Below are 19657 nucleotides of genomic sequence, written 5' to 3'. Positions count from 1 at the left end.
TGTCTCTAAGTTGGGTGTCAAGAAAGGAAAGTGGCTTGTCTAGCTAGCCCTTTCTGGCTGCTACAGCCAGGACTTTTGCCCCAAACTGATTACAAAACTGGAAAGGCTGTGTGCTAACAGCCAAGGCTGACAAGTCGAGTCTACAGACACAGGCCCAGACGCCAGCTGCGCCCAGGGCAAAAGTTGGTGGGCACCTGAGACCAGGTCTATTTCTAGGCAAGCAGAAGAGTTACAAAGACAAGTGATTAGGAACCACATAAGGGTGTTTATTTCATACAGGGCTCTGTACAAAACATCTACACGTATCTTTACAGAATAAGTAAATACCTGAAGGTAAATTGACAATGCTTCTCAGTAGCAGGGGAGTCCTGGTATGGGCACACACCACTCTCTTCAGCTTAGCACAAGCCAGTGCCACCTGCTTGTTTGGATGCAGAATTGTGGCTTGGACCCTGGGCCCATGCCCCTCCCCTTAGTCAGCACACTTCCTACAGCTCTTCAAGTATGCCAAAGGCACAGATGACAACTTCCTGTGGCAGACTGACAGTAACTTGTCACTGCATCACTCTGGACCTGGGAAATTCTCCTTTGTCCTGAATTAATCCCTGTGAATCACTTGCCCCAGGCCGGGCTCCTGTGTGGAGAATGATTTACTGCTCCAGCTTGGTTTGGTTAAAGTGCTTTGTGTAACTCAGCCTGGACACCTCCTATGTGCTCTGGTTTGTGGCTGCCCAGCACGCAGAGCATCCCACTGCATACAGTGGGCACAGGGGACACGTTGGGTGTGAATATGGCAGGACTGGAGAAGAGTGCCCAGGAGAGATCAGGAAAATAGAAGCATGGAGATGCTTCCCAGTACTCACTCTTTAAAGCAGCAAAAGGCACTTTTGTTTTCAAGCCAGAGTTTCTATAAAACAAACCTGGCTTTGCTTTTAACAAAGCCATCCTAGGAAGACCGAGTGATCCTACGGAGCCCACACACCCCTCCTTGAGGAGCCCAGGGGAAAGAGGGCTGGTGGTGTGGGGTTCCTGCCAAGACCTGTCTACATGCTGGCAAATTGCCAAGGACATTCCCAGCCTGACCCAGCAGCTGAGATCACTACAGACAGGCCAAGGTGGATGACTAGTGGAAAATAAGGAAAACAAGTGACACTGTGGGCATGGGATTGTTCACAAAGCAACTTTGGCTAAACTGAGCAGGGAACTTATCTCAGGTACAATCCTGTCATCCCAGATAATTGGGACGTGAGGCAGGAGGATCAAAAGTTCAAGGCCAGCCTGGGTAACTTAGGTAGACCCTGTCTAAAAAATAAAACTACTAAAAAGTCTGGTGCTACTCAGTGGTAGAATATTTGCCTCACATGTGCAAGGTCCTGGGTTCCATTTCCCTCCAAGAAAGGAAAAAGTAAATGTTATCCCAGTACATGCTTATCACTGATAGCTTCTCCCAGGAAGGAACTATAAGAGAGGAGGCTGGAAAGATGGCTCCACCGTTAAGAGTGCTTACTACTTCAGTTTTACTAGAGGACTGGCGTTCAGATCCCAGCACCCACACCAGGCTCCAGGAAATCTGAAGCCCACTTCTGGCTTCTGTGGGCACCTGCATACACACATAAGTTTTTTTTTCTTTTTTTTAAGTGAGGATACTTGCTATGTTAGGTGTAGTATACAATCATAAAAATAGTATTAAAAATGTCTTTATAGGTAATGTCATGTGGCTTATAGAGAAAGAATAGGGAAACATAGGTAACACCATCCAGGAGATTAGCATTCCTCTGCTGAGATCTCTAGGCTGGGATCAGAACCCAGCTCATGTCTGTCTGTGACTTTGACCAGCTGCTCCCAGCCTGGAGTTCTCACCTCTCACTTTCATCCCAAGGCTGGACTTTGTCCCTGCCTGCTTTGTCTAGAAAACACAGAACATGTGGTGCTATAAGGAGGGCCTCTCTGTGCCCAACTTTCTTCTAGGCAGTGAGCTGGGTAGCCAGGTGTTCCAGAGCCACTTCCAACAGTTGAGGAACAAAGAGCACTCAGGTCCACTAAGCCCAGTGTCAGGCAGCTCTGCCACTATGCACCAAAGCCAAAACATAAGCTGCCAAGGGCAGCAGAACAGAACACCCCTGACAGAAACCCTTTAATTACAGCAATTCCACCCTCTTGTGCCTTCCTGGAAGTAGGGAGAGCTTGGTGCACTGGGTGAGAAAGTGGCTCCTTGGGCTGAGTTTAGGGGAACAGCTGCAGCTGGAACTTAGGGGCCCACTCCAGGGCACTCTTCACCACTGCTAGAGCCGCTGCTCCGAGTGCCACCGTCAGCCCCATCACTGCCAGTTTCACAAAGCGGTTGGTCCTTGGTTTGGTCAGGACATCTTTTGTTCGAGCCTCAGGCCGCAGAAGTCCCCGAAACCGCTGCCGCAGCACCATATCTGGCCTCTGCTGGGTCGATGCCAGCTCAAAGTCTTTGAAAGTAGAGGCTGCCGTTCTGTGGACAGGAGCAGAAGGTGGCACAGAGGGACAAGAGGACATTGAGAGGACTGCTGCAGAGCAGGCTACTGTCCAGCTCTCCTGGACAAGGACCCATAAGTGCCTGCTACAATGTAGATCTCTGCAAACACCAGACAAGCCGACCCTCCCTCTGCTGGCTTCCACTGCCCCAGCTGCAGCAGTGCCTCCCCCATCTCACCTTTCAGCCTCCTGCTGTGCAGCTGCCTCCCTTGCAAGTTCAGAAGGGGGAAACTGAACAAAGAGGTCTCCTGCTCTGCTGATGAGAGTCTCATAGGGCAGGTCCTGAGGGATCTGGGACAATAGGTGGTGGACAGAGGCCATGTCACAGTCACAGTCCAGGACTTCCTGCTCCCGGTACAGCACAATCTGGCAAAGGCAGGCTTTGAGTCAGACACCAGAGGTACACAACCTAGATAGGCACTTGCTTTTCTTTACATACAGACCTAAGTCTTAGTAACAGACAGTGCTCAGCCCAAAAGTTTGGCAAATGTGCTATATCCCATGCCAACTATAATATGACTGACCAATTCTAGCAAATCCTCCCAGAACACCTGTCTGCTCAAGGCACCTTAAGTCTTGAAACAAACTGACATTCTCATAGGAAGAAAAAAAGGACTACAGCAGACTCTGAGGAGCCTCAGAACAGCCTTACAACCATCTTGCTTCCTTCAGGCATCCTCCTGACAAGAGTGTTCACACGTTCATAGCTGCTGAAGGCCACTTTCCACGCCACTCTCCTCTCTTGGAAACGAGCCCCACACTCTTCCACTACCCACTCCTCTTTCAAGCCTAATACCAAGCCCCTCTCTTCCTGAAGCCTGGCACTGGCAGGCAGACTGAACTGTCATCTCTGCCCATCATGATATCCACTAGCTATAAGTTCCAGGTGATCTCCGCGGGATCACTGACAGTCACACAGCACACTGGTGCTTTGAAGGGTCAGAAGTCTCAAAGTGAGGACAGTTGCTTAACCAACATTCCCTGACACTTCCCAGTCTGGGGAGTGGGCCAACAGCCAGGGAGCCACTGTCCCCTTCAAGAACACTAATCAAGCTAATGGGTAACAGTGAACCTAGTCACTGCCCCCCAGTGTGTACCTACCACAGCTGCAAAGTAAATGGGCATGAGCGGGTGGCAGGCCAGGAAGAAGTCGTATAACCGCACAACATGCCTGAAGTCCGACAGGACGTGCCCAAACCAGGTGATAAGCCAGCTGAGGGCAAAGATGGTCCCCACCTCAGCACTAGGAGCAAAGGAAATCCAGATGTTAGGTGCCCTGTCAGCTCATCCCAAAGGCACAGTACCCAGTAAGCTCTCCAGGACTGTGGACAGGCCTGAATTTCCAGACAGAAAGAATGGACACAAAGATGCCTGAAGAATTTGACACTAACCATTAATATGAGGCTACAACTAAAGTCGTTCTGTGAAGAAACAAAGAGCTAGAAAGCATGGTGGCGGCTGCCATGTGTGTCCATGTACACACAGATGTGGACTCACCTCTGCATGAAGTCATGGAGTTGTGGGTTCACTTGGTCAATGATGGGCATCAGGTAATTTAGGATGTGCTTGGTGTTGTCCATTGTGGGATCCATGAAATCCCTGTGGGAAGATAATCCAGTCAATGCACTTAGTCAGGTTCAAAAGTTCAGGTTAGGGCTGCTTAAAGAGTGGGCTCAAACTACTCGGACACTGACTATCCTGAGAAGGCTGGAGGAGTGACACCCGTCCTGGCACAAAAGCAGACGCACAGGTACCTGAGGTGGTGGGTAGACAACTTTTCTACCAGGGATGTTGCCAGCTTCTCCCCCACTACCAGCAGGAAAGTGACCACTATGTCATGGTAGCCCTGGTAGTAGTGGAGCTGAGGGTTGCGATCCAAGATGAGGAGGATGATGTCAATTAGTTCTTCCTGAAGCCCTTCTCTCTGCTCATCTGGCATGCCTGGGAAGAGGAGATGCATCTGAATTGGCAAGGAGCCTAGTGACAAAGATTAGGCCAGCATGATTTTCAGAGAAAAGTACCCAATAACAGACAGTGAATTACAAAATAGTTGGCAATTCCTTGAAAAATTCCTTGAATAATCTACATATTACGTATGTGGAGAGGAAAAACCACATAGTAGGGGCCCCTGACAAAACTGCCTAACTAAAACCTTACAGTCAGCATGGCCAATCATAGGGAAAGACTGCACATGCCTCCAAGATGCCATGCTGCCACGAGCTCTGCACTCCAGCCAGAAGTTCTGATATCTGCACACAAATACACATGCAAGCAAAACACCAATGCACATCAAATAAAGATAAGAACATTTAAAACAATAAAAATAAATAAATGGTGAAAGATGAAGTATTCTGTGGATTAGATATTTTGGGAATTGTGATGGCTATTTACCCTTAAATAGTTCAGAAACAAAATTACATGTGTTTGTATAAAAAAGAAAGAAACAGGCAGGACTGAAGAGATGGCTCAGAGGTTAAGAGCACTAGCTGATCTTCCACAGGTCCTAAGTTCAATTCCCAGCAACCATAATCTTCTAAAATGAGATCTGGCGCCCTCTTCTGGCAAGTAGACATACATGTAGGCAAAATACCATCTACAGAAGAAATAAATCTTTTAAAAAGATTTCATTGCTTTTAGAAAAAAAAAAGGGAAGGAACAGGCAATTAATGTGGCAACATGTGAATCTGTGATCAGCAGAAAAGTACCTAGAGACTTCTTTGTCCTACTTCTTTTTTATTTTATTTTATTAAAGTTCCCACTCCCTTCCCACCTCCCATTTCCTCCACCTTTCCCACCAACCCTACTTTTTGGAATGAAATTATGTAAGGAATTATATGAAAATTAAAACTGTTGTATTCAGGGGCTGGAGAGATGGCTCAGAGGTTAATTAAGAGCATTGCCTGCTCTTCCAGAGGCCCTGAGTTCAATTCCCAGCAACCACATGGGGGCTCACAGCCATTTGTAATGAGATCTGGTGCCCTCTTCTGGACTGCAGGCAAAAATGCAGACAGAACACTGTATACATAATAAATAAATAAATATTTAAAAAAAAAACCAGTTGTATTCAAACCAGGAGGTAGTGGCGCACGCCTTAATTCCATATAGCACTTGGGAGGCAGAGGCAGATGGATCTCTATGAGTTCAAAGCCAGTCTGGTCTACAAGAGCTAGCTCCAGGACAGGCTCCAAAGCTACAGAGAAACCTTGTTTCGAAAAATGTTTTGATAAAGAATTATGAACCTGTTCTTCCTTTAGTCAGAGCTCAAAGGGCATAAGACCATGCTTAGCCCATGTACCAAGATCAAGACACCTAAAGTCAAGAAGGCTGGAGAGTTCAAACTCTGCATCTACAAGGCAGCCCTGGATCTGAAAGTGACCTTGAATCACAAGGTTCTGTTAAGGGAGTTAAAAACACAACACCTAAGAAACTGAAGCTGCTGTTGGTTGGAAAGCTGTCATGATCTGTTTCAATTCCTCTACTAAAATCGATCCAGAGCTGGGTGGTGATGGTGTACGCCTTTAATCCCAAGGCTCGGGAGGCAGAGGCAGAAGGATATCTGTGAGTTCCAAGCCAGCCTGGTCTACAAAGAGCTAGTTCCAGGTCAGGCTCTAGAGTGAAAAAGAAACCTTGTCTCAAAAAACAAAACAAAACAAAACAAAAAAACAATCCACAAAACTCCACTCTTACTATTGTATGAACTGGAGAAAATAGTCACTAAGAAGCAGGTAATCTTTGCTGCTCAGCAGAATCCTGCCATAGCCAGTTTGAAAAAGTCACATGGAAAATAAACGAATGTACCTAGGAAGGGCACACTGACTGACAGGAGACGGTGGGTGGCCTGCCACAAAGGTTTCCACAAGGATGGCACACAGCAAGTCAGTGTAAACTGGAGGCGGAACTGCCTGGTGTTTGTGAGAGCCCATGAGAGCCCATGTGCAGTAACGCTAACTTTGAGTTCCAAGAATGAGCTGTAAATGAAAACAACTGAGGCAATTACTTAGGGGAGATGGAGGATATCGAGCTCTGACCTCATGAAATATTTTAGAAGAATGTCACCAAGAACAGCTTTCTTATGTGCTTAGCTCAGCATTCAGCTACAATTTTTTTGTGAGAGAAAATAGCAAGATAAGGAAGGGTCCACATTAAACTGAACAATAAAGGTTCAAGGTAAAAATAAAGGTCACTCCTTGCCCACATTAATTCCACCTTCTCAAAAGAGGTACACTATAAAGATAAACGAGAAAACAAAGAAAACCAAGAATTAAGTGAAACCAAGAAAGCAGCAAGAGCAAGAGCAAGAGAATTTCTGGTTTATGATTGGTCAGGCTGGCCCAGAGGACATGAGTGGAAAGGGTTTAAAATGCCCAGGAGGAACCAGTGTGCAGAAAGATCACCATACTGGTGACATAAATGCAAGGAGTAAAGGATGCAGAGGAAAAAGAGGGAGGCATCTGCCCTCATTCACCTCAACTGGACCAGCAGGGTAGAAACAGGGGACTGGGCCATGGGAAGTGCTATCATAACCACATTGACTGGCTACCAGCCTGTGGGAGCTCACAAGCCTCCCATGAAGAATAGATCCAAATAGAGCAGAGGCCTATAATACACATGTGCCAACCGGAGCTTGTTTCAGCTAAGTATGGCCAAATGTCTCTTCAAAGGTCAAGGTAAAGTTACACGGGAAGAAAGCTAGATTATAGATTGAGGTTTGTTGCCCAGTACCCTCGATATGAAAACAGAAAGTATAGTCTTTTTTTGTCCTGGAAAACAAGAGGCAATTTAATGAACATGTTCTACAAACATACAGGGAAAGGCTCCAGCCATCACCACACATGTGAAGTTCACACTCACCAAATGAAGTTACAATTCCCATTAGGATACATTCCAAACTAACCTGCTACCAAAGCCAGACCCCTTGCCCTGCCAATCCTTACAAAGCTCCTCTAGGGCACAAGGGCAGACAAGGATGCAAGAGTTGCTTCTCTGACTTGCCACCTCTGGGCACAAAGAATCCATAGTGAGGGTTTCCACTTGAGTGGTTGAGAGCAGGGTTCTTTCTGCATGCATGCCTCTGTTGCTGGGAAGAAAACACCTTAATCCCAGCAGGCATCATCACAAGAAGGTAAATGCAAAGGGACAGAAAGCCTCAGTCTAGATGTAGCAAGTCTGGAAATCTGCTCACCAGGAGGGAAGCGCCGAAGAGACCGCCTGACATCCAGCAGCACTTGCTGGTAATCCTTGCTCAATTGTCGCAGATCCTTCCCTAGCAAAGAAAGAAGAACATGGTATTATTGCAAAGAGGTCTGGAAAACCAACTGAGGGGTAAATTCTTCTGGGACTTCCAGTATAGTTCATGGTAGAGAGCTAACCTAGCAAGCTTGATGCCAGAGTTTAGACCCACATCACAAAGGAAGCAAACAGTTATAAAAACGACTTTTTGGAATGATAGTTGAGACCTAGAGGACACACAGAGCAGTCTTCCTCAAGAGGACAAGACTGAAGATGTAACACCTGCATCTAAGCACCAGGTACAAGTAGAATCCCAACCACGCAGTTAGGTGCAGTGCTGGATTACACTTGTAATCCCTGTCCTTGGGAGACTGTGGCTGAGGGATTGCCTCAGGTTTGAAGACAACCTAGGCTACCCAGAAAGACCCCATCCAAAATAAAAATTTAAAAAGAGAATGAAAAACAAAAAGAGGAAGAGGAATACTAAAATGGGAGAGACCAAGGATGCAGTTTAATGGCACAGTGCTTGCCCTGCACATGCAAGGCCCTGGACTGGAAGCGCACTACTACTGAAAACAAATACCAGGAAAGATGCATTTGACAGGTAATCTCTAGTTTAGTTTTAAACACAGCTGTTTCATGTCTGATGTCCACACGTACCTCTCAGGCTACCATGAGGACTGACTAGAATTAGGAATAAGGCACAGTGTGTGCTCAGCATGTGAGCACTGCAGGGCCTTGAGCATCCAGGGCATGGAAGTGGCACTGGAGTGAAACGTCACTGAATGCTAATGGACAACTGCATATTAAAAGTATGGGTTTAGCTGGGTGGTGGTGGTGCATGCCTTTAATCCCAGCACTCGGGAGGTAGAGGCAGGTGGATCTCTGTGAGTTTGAGGTCAGCCTGGTCCACAGAGTGAGGACCAAAGACAGCCAGAGTTACACAGAGAAACCCTGTCTCACAAAACAAAAAAAAAAAAAGATTTATTTTTATTTCAAGTGTATCGTTGCTTTGCCTGTACATTTGTCTGTACACTGTATATATGCAATGCCCAAGAAGGCCAGGAGGTGTCAGATCCCCTGAAATTGGAGTTAAACACAGTTGTTAGCTACCATGTGAGTGCAGAGAATCGAACTCGAATCACCTGGAAGAGCAGTCAGTGCTCTTAATCACTGAATCATCTCTCCAGCCCTAACCTTGAACTTTTTTTTTTTAAATTGGTTTCTGTTTGTTTGTTTGTTTGTTTTGTTTTGGAGACAGGGTTTCTGTATAGCGCTGGCTATCCTGGAACTCACTCTGTAGACCAGGCTGGCCTCAGACTCACAGAGCACTACTTCCTGGGTACGGTACGGATTAAGTCAGTACTAGGATTACAGGCATGTGCTACCACAACTAGTTTTATGCAGTGCAGGGATTGAACTTTGTGAATGCTAGGCAAATGCCCTTATCGACTGAGCTAGAGAGATGGTTTACAGATAGAAACATGTATCTTCCTCATCCCAAGCCACGTGCTACTATGGAAGTGTTGATTTTCCTCACAATCCACAAAGAAAACTATCAGAGGAACCTGTGCAAGACTTCCTCTTCCTCCCTCCCAGGACCACCCTTCTAACACAGGCCCATTGCCCTGAGGAGGCCAGTTTCAAACATCTGTCACATTTGTAACAAGTGGCAACCTAGCATCCACTTGGCACCACATCATCAAACTTTTTAGCACATGAGTCATTTGAATCACGTCCAGTATGTGGACACAGCAGGGCACCCAGACTGCCAAGTGAATGAGAGAAGGCCCAGCACACCAGGACACTGCACGGAGGTGGCAGGTGGGCACTGGCTACAGGGCTTGTGCTCAAGGACTTGCTTCACAGTATGGCTTACAGATTAGCTCATTAGCTTCTGGAAGAACTGAAGAACTCTGGAACTCCAAGGAACCTTAGCATTTCTGTAATGTACCCAGAGGCCAGAAGGAGATATCAAATCTCCTGGAACTAGAGTTAGAGATGGTTGTGCATCACCATATATGTGCTGGGAACTGAACCCAGGTTCTCTGCAAAAGTAACACGTGTTCTTAACTGCTGAGCCACTTTTCCAGCCCCCTAAGATAGGCATTTTTAGTAAACTCCTCTAACTAGACAACTTTACTCCCAAGTTGAAACTCCCCACCCCCAGCTTTTGTTCCCTTACTTGACACAGGTGGTGGCTCATTGGTGTTGACATTGAGGAGCTTGGGCCACACTTGGCACCTGATCTCATCAGTCAGGAGCCCTCCCTCGCTGATAGCCATTCGTCGGAGGGCGGCCACATCAATGGGATCACTGTTCAGGGCCTGCTGTATCTCCGCCACCTTCTTTTTCCTTTTGGCATTAAAGTCTGGGGAAACAAACAGATACACAATGTGCATGCAGAGAATGAAGCACACACTTAGCATGTGCGGTGTTTGGCTTTAGAGTCCCTATCTCAACTTGGTATGCGGTAAATCAGGTACCTTCTCTTAGCTCCAATCCTCATGCTTGCTTATACAACCTACATATATTTGTCATACAATGGGAAAAACACTATGGCCATACCCCAAGAAAGTAACAAGACATGATAGTTTTAGGAAGTATCAGTAAGTACCAGTGTATCTAGCAGCTACTGTCAATGTGTTCGCAGAACACAGGTATCTCAGTGTTTTTCATGAATTGGGGAGTACAGTGGGAGAGGACCTGCCTAGCATAGTAGAGGTCCTGGGTTCAACCTCTAGCATTGAAAAAAAAATTTAATTCTACATTTTAATAAAACCATATGCAAGTCTCAGCCATAGGCTGAGAGAACTAATAAAACACTAACTGAGGGGAGACGTTTGTGAAAGCCAAATGTCAGAGGAGTGTGTATTTCTATTGTGTCTGGTGGTTCAAGAGGCCGAGACATCGTACGAAATTCAACTGTTTCCCAAAAGTCACATTCAGGGATGGAGAAATGGCTCAGCAGTTAAAGTGTACAGTGCATTCCAGAGGGCCCAGCTCAGTTCCCAGTACCCACAACAGGCAGTTCACAACTACCCGCATCTCCAGTTCTGGGAATTCACACCCTCTTCTGGCCTCTGCAGGCACCAGATATGAGTGTTTACATGTAAACACTCACACACATAAAATAAAAAAAAAACATCTTAAAGTCACATTCATTTTTGGCAATCAGAAAGTGGTATGTTTTTGTTTTTTCCTGTATATTTGTGTTTTTCCCACATGTTTGTGTGAGCACCTCATCAAAGCCCGGAGTGAGTGGAGTCAGGAAAAGTTTCAGATCCCCTGAACTGGAGTTAATGATGACTGTAAACAGCCACATGTATGCTGAGAACTGAATCCAGGCCCTCTGCATGAACAATAAGTGCTCTTAACTCCTGCACAATCTTTCTAGTCCCTGTCTGTCTTTTGCTCTCCATGTAGCCAAGAAGAACCATGAACTTCTGATCTTCCTGCCTCTGCCTCCCGAGTACTGCAGTAGGGGCCTATGCTACCATGCATGACTTTATACAGTGCAGTGGATTGAACCCAGGGCTTCCTAGCATCCTACCAACTGACCTACATCCCAGCTACAAAGCAGCTCACATTTATATGCAAGAGTCTATTACTTACAGCTAGTTTATAATGCTGAAATATTCTTTTAGAAGCTAGGTACAATGGAGCATTCCTTTATTCCAGCACTTGGGAAGCAGACTTAGGAGTATCCCAAGTTCAAAGTCAGCCTTTCTTCTATATAGCATGTTCAAAGCCAGCCTGGGCTACAGGAGCCTATTTCTTTCTTTTTTTTTTTTTTTTTTTTTTTTTGGTTTTTCGAGACAGGGTTTCTCTGCAGTTTTGGAGCCTGTCCTGGCACTAGCTCTTGTAGACCAGGCTGGCCTCGAACTCACAGAGATCCACCTGCCTCTGCCTCCCAAGTGCTGGGATTAAAGGCGTGCGCCACCACCGCCCGGCTTTTTTTTTTTTTTGGTTTTTCAAGACAGGGTTTCTCTGTGGTTTTGGAGCCTGTCCTGGAACTAGCTCTTGTAGACCAGGCTGGTCTCGAACTCACAGAGATCCACCTGCCTCTGCCTCCCGAGTGCTGGGATTAAAGGTGTGCGCCACCACCGCCCGGCTTAGGAGCCTATTTCAAAAAACAAAAATGATTTTTTTTATCTGGGGGAGGGGGTTCAAGCAGGGTTTCTCTTTGAAGCCCTGGCTGTCCTAGAACTCACTTTATAGACCATGCTGGACTTGAACTCAGAGGTCTGCTTGCCTCTGCCTCCTGAGTGCTGGGATTAAAGGCATGCACCACCATGCCCAGCTCAATTTTTTTTTAAAAAAAAAAGACAGGACCTGGGCTGGAGAGATGGCTCAGAGGTTAAGAACACTGGCTGTTCTTCCAGAGGTCCCGAGTTCAATTCCCAGCAACCACATAATGGCTCATAACCATCTGTAATGAGGTCTGGTGCCCTCTTCTGGCATAGAGGTGTACATGCAGGAGGAACATTGTATACATAATAAAATAAATCTTAAAAAAAAAAGACAGGACCAGCTGGGCGGTGATGGCCCATGCCTTCAATCCCATCACTCGGGAGGCAGAGGCAGGCAATCTCTGTGAGTTCAAGACCAGCCTGGGCTACAAGAGCTAGTTCCAGGACAGGATCCAAAGCTACAGAGAAACCCTGTCTCAAAAAACAAACAAACAAACAAGACAGGATCTCAGTGTGGTGCAGGTTGGCTGGAAACTTGCTATGTAGACTAGGCTGGCCTCAAACTCACAGAGATCTGCCTGCAGTTTTTTAGAAAGCAGAAATTGCAACTCAGACTACTAGTTCTCTCATTTTAACAGAACAAAGCCTCTTGATTTTCAAGTGGAACATCTACTTTTATGAACAGCAGATGATGCTTGTTAAGAGTTTATGGTTACCTGCACCACTGAAAAAATAAAAACAACAAGAATTTCAACACAAAACGCCAAATGTCACAAGGCAGTACACTATAATTATCAAGAAAACCTGTATGTAGACAGTAAGGCCAAGAGTGAAATACAGTACAGTAAGTCAGGCCAACCTACATATGCATACACATATCTATAGAATAAATATTGGATACTAGAAACTATGGTTATTGTAAGGCGGACACCACCATAAGAAGGTAGATGAGACAAGAAACAATATCACACGGTATTTTAGATTCTGGAAGAGGTACTGAACAGATGACCTTAATAATGTCCTATTCTGAGACAACAGTCTACAACTGTGTTCATGACAAAGGGGACATTATTAACACAAACTGGAGTTGTTAAGAGTCCTAGTGACCTATCTGTGTGAGCTATGACAAATGAGAGCTTTGGAGTCATATGCAACTGGAGGTCAAACAGGAAGAAAACAGTGATTTCTGACCTAGGTAAGCCTGTTCTACTGCTACACTGTTGTTGCTGTCCCTAGTAACACAAGAGGGTGACCAGTGTCTGAGATTTTCCTGGTATAAGTCTAGCCTCTGAAAATAACTTCTCAGAGTAAATTCATATTGTTCTCTTCACTCTCAAGACTGGCCCAGGTTGGATGTTAAATTAAATGGCTCCTTTACCTAGAAATAAAAAAATCAGGCTCTTCTCTCACTCAGTAAAGGACAGCACCAAATATTTCTGAGGTATGTCAGGCTCTTGCCTCAGTGGTGCCTCCCTTCCAGGCTCCCACGCACTACGAGGTCCATCATTTAATGGGTCTGTAGGAAGTACTGAGGTGAGGAATGAACAATGGCTCCCTCACAGCTCCTGAGAAGCTCATAGCAGGAAGGGACACAATTATTACACAGGGTATTTGAGAACCCTGAAGGATGGCAAACCCTGAAAGGCTCTGCCAGGAACGGATTCTGAAATCCCCTAAGCACTGCCGCACTGAAGAGTGTCAAAGGCAAAGCACGCCTGCCAGAGGAAAGAGTGTGAGCAAAGACATCATGCAAGAAAACACCATGGCAAGAAACAGGCACAGGGAACAGTAAGAACAAGAAACGGGGAGAGAACAAGGAAGTTACGACTGGAGTGGGGGAGCTCAACTTGAACTGAGTGGTTCAGCAGGAAGTCTGGGCTTTTTCTGAAGGGCTACCTACATCCTCCGAAGACAAGGCTGCATGCTTTCCAAGAGGATCAAGAAGGGCAAGCAATGTTTTTGTTGTTATTGTTGTTTTTCATTTTTTATTGCAGTGCTAGGGATGAGTGCAGGGTTTATGAAATTTCACAGGGATCCCTATCTAGCACGGGAGCTATACATACTGTGTGACCTCAACAGCACAGGCTGAGCAAGAAACTGAGCAGGAACTGAATTAGTTTCCAACAGTGAACACAACATAAGTTCCATGCAAACTTTGGCAGTAAGAACCCTTGCATGTTCTACACACCTCAGGAAGGAGCACTGAGGTGGCAGTCCCAAAGTCACTTCCAACTTTTGCTGACCTTTCGCCAAGAGTATGGAAAAATCTTATTTCTGCCCATTCCCAGTAAGCTACTCAGTAATGTGGGGAAGAACACAGTTTACAAACTCTTGGATTCCCATGAGGTTTAGGCAAAGACACAGCCATGAGTTAACTAATTCTGGACCAAGCCATGGCTACAATACTTACTTCTCCCTGATGTTTTCAGCTTTTAGTTTTTATTTTTTAAGACAGGGTCTCTCGGGAGCTGGAGAGCTGGCTCAGAGGTTAAGAGCGCTGGCTGCTCTTCCAGAGGTCCTGAGTTCAATTCCCAGCAACCACATGGTGGCTCACAACCATCTGTAATGAGATCTGGTGCCCTCTTCCGGCCTGCAGGCATACATGCAAGCCGAACACTGTCTACATAATAAATAAATAAATCTTAAAAAAAAAAAAAGACAGGGTCTCTCTTTGCGGTCCTGGCTGTTTTGGAACTTGCTCTATAGACCAGGCTGGCACTGAACACTGACTCGTGAGATCAAAGGCATGCAACACTATGCCTGGCTGTTATTTTTGAGACAAGGTCTCAAACTAGTCCTTGCTGGCCTGGAACTTAAAGTTCTGCCTGCCTCTGCCTCCTGAGTGCTGGGATTAAAGTTATACCCACTGAACCTGGCTAAACCTCTTGATTTTGACTATGTGGACTCAAAAAGCACATGTGTAGTAGAATAAACTATGTAGCTTACTTAGTTTCTGCTCTTCTGGAACAAAACTGCCACATAGTAAATGCATTACTTTTCCCCACACTACTGTGTGGCTTACTGCAGAATTCTGAACACTTCTGTAGATTTTCTGGCTTTCCTGACAACTCTGGGTGCTTTCCTGAGGCGGGTACTCAAATGTGGACTTGGAGTGCTATCTGATCACTTGGATACTGCCATCCTTAACTTTCACCTTCACCTTCCAGTAGGTAAGGCTGGCGGGGCCAGTGAGATAGCTCAGTGGGAAAAGGTATTTGCATACAAGCCTGATGACCCAAGTTCTATCCCCAGATCTTATAAGGCGGCAGGAGAACTCATGGAAGTTGTTTTCTGACTGCCATATGTACTCAGTAGTCACAAGCTTAAAGCTGAGTGGCGGATGAGGAAGTCATTCCTACATATGCCACCCCTACACACACTTTCCTGAGCCCACTGCGTAGCATTTCATTGTAACTCAGAGAACTCAAGTGAGCCGCTGGTGTACAAACTGCACAGCGAGGCCAACAGCCAGCCTATATCATAGAGCATCAGGGTCACCACTGAACAACTAATTCACAAACATCCTATTCACTCCTACAAAGTGAAAAGTCACAGTTGCCCCTTCTTTAATCAGAGAAAGATTAAAATTCTTGTCTACTATCTGTTTTAAGGTAAATTGAACTAACAATTTCTTTACGCTTCACTTGGAGGAGTGGTGCATCATAAACTCCTAAACTGACAGCTTCCAAATTCTTTTACGGAAGAGGACTTGGCTATCATCACCATGATGAAATAAAACAATTGTCCTAGGTTTACAAAATATTACTACTCCAAAAAAATAAGCTCTAGATGCCTGAAAAGTAACCGATTCAACAAAAGAGAAAGAAATGATAATGGCACTACTTTGACCTGCTCCCCAAAGATTTTTTTCATGGCACTGGGGCTGGAGCCTAGGGCCTTTAAATGGCACATAAAAGTGTGCTGGTACTGTGCTAAACCCCTAGCCCTAATATGCTTATTTTAATAAGGGTCACCAAAGCAGAAGATCTTTTTCTTCTCCCTGGTACTGGAGAATGAACCATGGACTTCACATACTGTAGGCAAGTAATCACCTACTGAGCCATAACCCTAGCCCCTACGTACTCTATGTTTGAGATAGGGTCTCACTGTGTAGCTATGGCTGACCAAGAACTATCTATATAGATCACGTTGGCCTCAAACAGAGATCCACCTACCTCTGCCTCCTGAGTGCTAGGACTAAAGGTGTGGACTATTATGCCTAGGCAATACTAACATTTTACAGGAATATTATTCTGGGTTGGGTTTTGTGTTTTTGGTGAAATGTTAGTTTTTAAAATCCAACTTAACTTCTATTTACTACACTGTAAAGCTTGCTTGAGGCCAGTCTGGTCTACGTAGCGAGCTCCAGGCCAGTCAAGGCTACATACTGAGACCCTGTTTCCCAAATCCAAGCAAACAAAACTGTTAGCACTGTGCCTGGTTCCACAGCCCATATATTGAGAGAACACAGACAAGAAAATAACAAGTGTGGCAATGCATGCCTGTACCTAACACTGTGGAGTAGAGGGAGAAGATACAGACAAGGCTATCCTCTGCTACAAAGTAAGTTCAAGGCCAGCCTGGGCTTCATGAGACCTGATCTCAAAAGAAACATTAAAAATAAATAAAGTGGGCTGGAGAGATGGCTCGGAGCACTGACTGCTCTTCCAGAGGTTCTGAGTTCAATTCCCAGCAGCCACATGGTGGCTCACAACCATCTATAATGAGGTCTGGTGCCCTCTTCTGGTGTGTAGTTAGTCATACATGCAGGCAGAACACTATATACATAATAAATAAATAAATAAACAAATAAATAAATAAATGGCTGAGCGGCCTGGGAGGTAGTCCCAGCACTCAGAAGGCAGAGGCAGGAAGGTCTCTGAGTTGGAGGCCAGCCTGGTCTACAGAGTGAGTTCCAGGACAGCCAGGGTTAAACAATAAAACCCTGTCGTGAAAAACCCACTCCAACAAAAGAAAAAAATATGTTTGAACACCATGTTTGTATAAGACAAAGACAGTGGACCACAAAAATCTTGTATTCGTGGTAAAATTCCTGTTAAAAGAAAATAAACCCAAGTGCCCTTTTCTTTGATAGTACTAATTCATTTCTAAAAAATGTAACCAAACTGGAAGGAATTCATTAAGTACTAACATAAAGATAGATGGAAACAGGAAAGTTCCAGGGTAAATTACCAAGATCTGTACACTTGGTAACTGTAAAAGGGCCATGGCCATGTAGCTCGGGGTCCTTCAGGCACTTCCTGCCCTCTTCAGAGAAAGAATATACTTTACTGAATGGGGAAAAACAGTGCATACCGATTTGGCTATGAGCTCTACAACCGAGTGTTTTTAGCATTAGTAATTTGGTCGTCAATATATTTAAAACCAATCATCTTAACTAAGAAAAATCCTCTGCGTTCCCTTTCCACCCAGACAAGCTAGATAGAGGGCCTGAAGTTTTGCAACCAAGATATAGCTGCACTGCAACAGGTCACACGACCCATGTCACAAGGGCACTGGCTATGTCATAAAGACAGATGTCACACAGACACAAGCAAAGAGTGTTATATATACCAAAGAGCCCGGGAAAGTGGCTCACAGGCTGTCCAGCTTATCGGATGAGAAAAGAGGAATAACAGAAAATGAGCCCGGAGAACCAAGACGTGGAATCTAGAAGCATCATCCAAACATGTGGGAGGGATAACAGGGTCGGTTCTAACCTGCGCACCACCTGTCAGGGGACGAAAGGGGAACGGCACTTTTGGATTAGCTCACCTGGTACGGGACTTCTCACCAAGCAGCTACCATATGGGAAATGTATTCCAGAACACGCGCACAACAAAACCCAAGATTTCACAAAAATGCTTTAGCCGGAAAAAAGAGTATAGGAAACAGCAGTGCTTTGTGCACAACAGAACACTAGCATAGGTGGCCCAAGGAAAGGCCAGAAAGTAGCTGAACAGGGAGTGTGAGGTGGAGAGCTCACCGACGGGAGTTTCTGGAACTGGACAGAGGCGACTTTGCATGAGTTTGTGTGTGTGTGCCCGCGCGTGCAGAGAGGAATTTCAGGGTCACAAGTGGAAGCCGGAGCTCAGCCAGCCGGCAGCCGTCTAGCACGGGCAGCCCGCTCTGCGGACGTGGCGGGCGGCGGCCGGGGCGAGGCCCGGTTCCTCCTCACCCGACGCCGCCCCCCTCAGGCCCCGGCCGCTGCGGGCCCTCGCTCGTCGCCCCAGCCCGCTGCCTTCCGTACCTGCCTTCCCCGCGCCGCGCTTCCAGCGGCCAGCGGAGCCGTCGCCCTGTGAGGGCCGGTGGGCCATCCCCGGGGGCCCGGGCCCCAGCCCGAGCCCCGGCTGGCGGCCGAGCCTGAGGCGCCGCTCCCACCGCGGATGGAAGCCCAGTTCAGCCCGGGCAGGCTGGTCTCCGTCGGCCTGCGACGCGCAGGCGCGCAGACAACCACGCCCCCACGTGACCCGCGTGCTGGTGTGGGAGGGGCTGGGGTGCGCGCATGCGGCTTGACAGTGGAAAGCACGGGTGCGGAGGGTAGGCTCCGAGAATTTGGTTGTGCGTTCGTGTGCTAGACCATATTTTATTATAGCTTTTACTTTATTATCTGTGAAACAGTTGTGAAAATTACTGAACTCACCAGGCTGGACACTGCCAGGCTCCAATGTTATGCGCAGACTATCGTTTGTCAAGGGCTCTACCTCTGGTCATACCTGGCTCCCCAACTTAGCAGGGTCGCCTTGTGCAGCTCCTGCGGCTGTGGCTGCACAACGCCGGCAGACGGCCTCCATTCATGGAGATGGTTATGGGGCACTGCTCCCTCGCTGAGTTGTGCGAACCAGTTATCCTTTGGTCAAAATACTATGGGTGGGATCAGGCCTTTGAGCTCCTCACCTCCGGTGTTTCTAACTGAACACGCACTTAAACCCAAGCTCAGTGACTGAGGGTCATCCCCGCCCAGACACTGCTTCATCTCTCAGATCTCCAGTGAAGATGCTCCCATGAGTTTAGTTATTTGATGAGCTTCTCTAGTCTCAGTATTTTTTTTTCTTCTAAAGTATTGGACCCTCCTGGTTCCATATCCTCTCTAGCCCACCTTTACTCTGTAAGTCCTTTCTCTTTTTCTTTTTCGATCTTTTTTCTTTCTTTCTCTTCTATTCCCCCCCCCCCCCCCAAGACAGTTTCTAGCCCTGACTGACCTGGAACTCACTCTGTAGACCAGGCTGGCCTCGAACTCAGAGATTCACCTGCCTCTGCCTCCTAAAGGGCCTTCAAAATCTTTTTAAGGTCTTCGAAGAGGATTCCTAGCTAGCCAGTCTAGTCTAATTGGTGAACTCCAGGCCAAAGGAGATGAATGGATATTCCTGAGGTTGTCCTCTGGCTTCATGATAACACACACACACACACACAAAGATCTCTCTGTCTCCTTTCCTCTCCCCTCCCCTCCCCTCCCCTCCCCTCTTCCCTTTCTCTCTCTCTCTCTCACCCCCCCCCCCCACACACAAAGGAACAAAGGAGCATCTTCTGGGGAATTTTCATGAGCAAAAGAGATTACTCTGAAGTCATTTTGGTTTTTTAAATTAATATTTAATACACGTAGAAATTTTCAATTTTAATTGTTCCCCAATTTCAACTGAAATAAAAAAATTAAATGTTATTCCTAATCTCACAGGTTATAATAATCACTTCCCTGATCCCATTAACAAACTCAATTAATTAAAATTATGTGA

General features: G+C 46.2%; 1 protein-coding gene across 1 annotated transcript; it reads right to left on the bottom strand.

Annotated features, from left to right (window-relative positions):
- Window positions 1-245: 245 nt before the first annotated feature.
- Window positions 246-18369, bottom strand: Tbc1d20 (TBC1 domain family member 20). Its single transcript, XM_075962493.1, has 8 exons — window positions 18175-18369; window positions 9917-10102; window positions 7685-7765; window positions 4257-4443; window positions 4000-4101; window positions 3604-3745; window positions 2681-2868; window positions 246-2479 (listed from the first exon to the last, which is right to left on the bottom strand). The coding sequence occupies exons 1-8, from the start codon at window positions 18239-18241 to the stop codon at window positions 2224-2226; spliced, it is 1209 nt and encodes a 402-aa protein (XP_075818608.1). The 5' UTR covers window positions 18242-18369; the 3' UTR covers window positions 246-2223.
- Between the last annotated feature and the right edge of the window lie 1288 nt (window positions 18370-19657).

Source organism: Microtus pennsylvanicus, chromosome 2 (genome assembly GCF_037038515.1).
Source record: "Microtus pennsylvanicus isolate mMicPen1 chromosome 2, mMicPen1.hap1, whole genome shotgun sequence".
Classification (NCBI taxonomy): Eukaryota; Metazoa; Chordata; class Mammalia; order Rodentia; family Cricetidae; genus Microtus; species Microtus pennsylvanicus.
Note: the sequence above shows the minus strand (reverse complement) of the source record. Positions and strands in the feature narration are given on the sequence as shown.

Bases quoted from the DNA above. Each gene is read 5' to 3' on its own strand.
- Tbc1d20 (XM_075962493.1), bottom strand. From the start codon at position 18,241: ATGGCCCACCGGCCCTCACAGGGCGACGGCTCCGCTGGCCGCTGGAAG. The intron at 7,766-9,916 runs GTAAGGGAACAA...TTTCTTTGCTAG, and splicing joins TGAGCCACCACCTGTGTCAA to GGAAGGATCTGCGACAATTG. The intron at 3,746-3,999 runs GTGAGTCCACAT...CTTTGCTCCTAG, and splicing joins CTCCATGACTTCATGCAGAG to TGCTGAGGTGGGGACCATCT.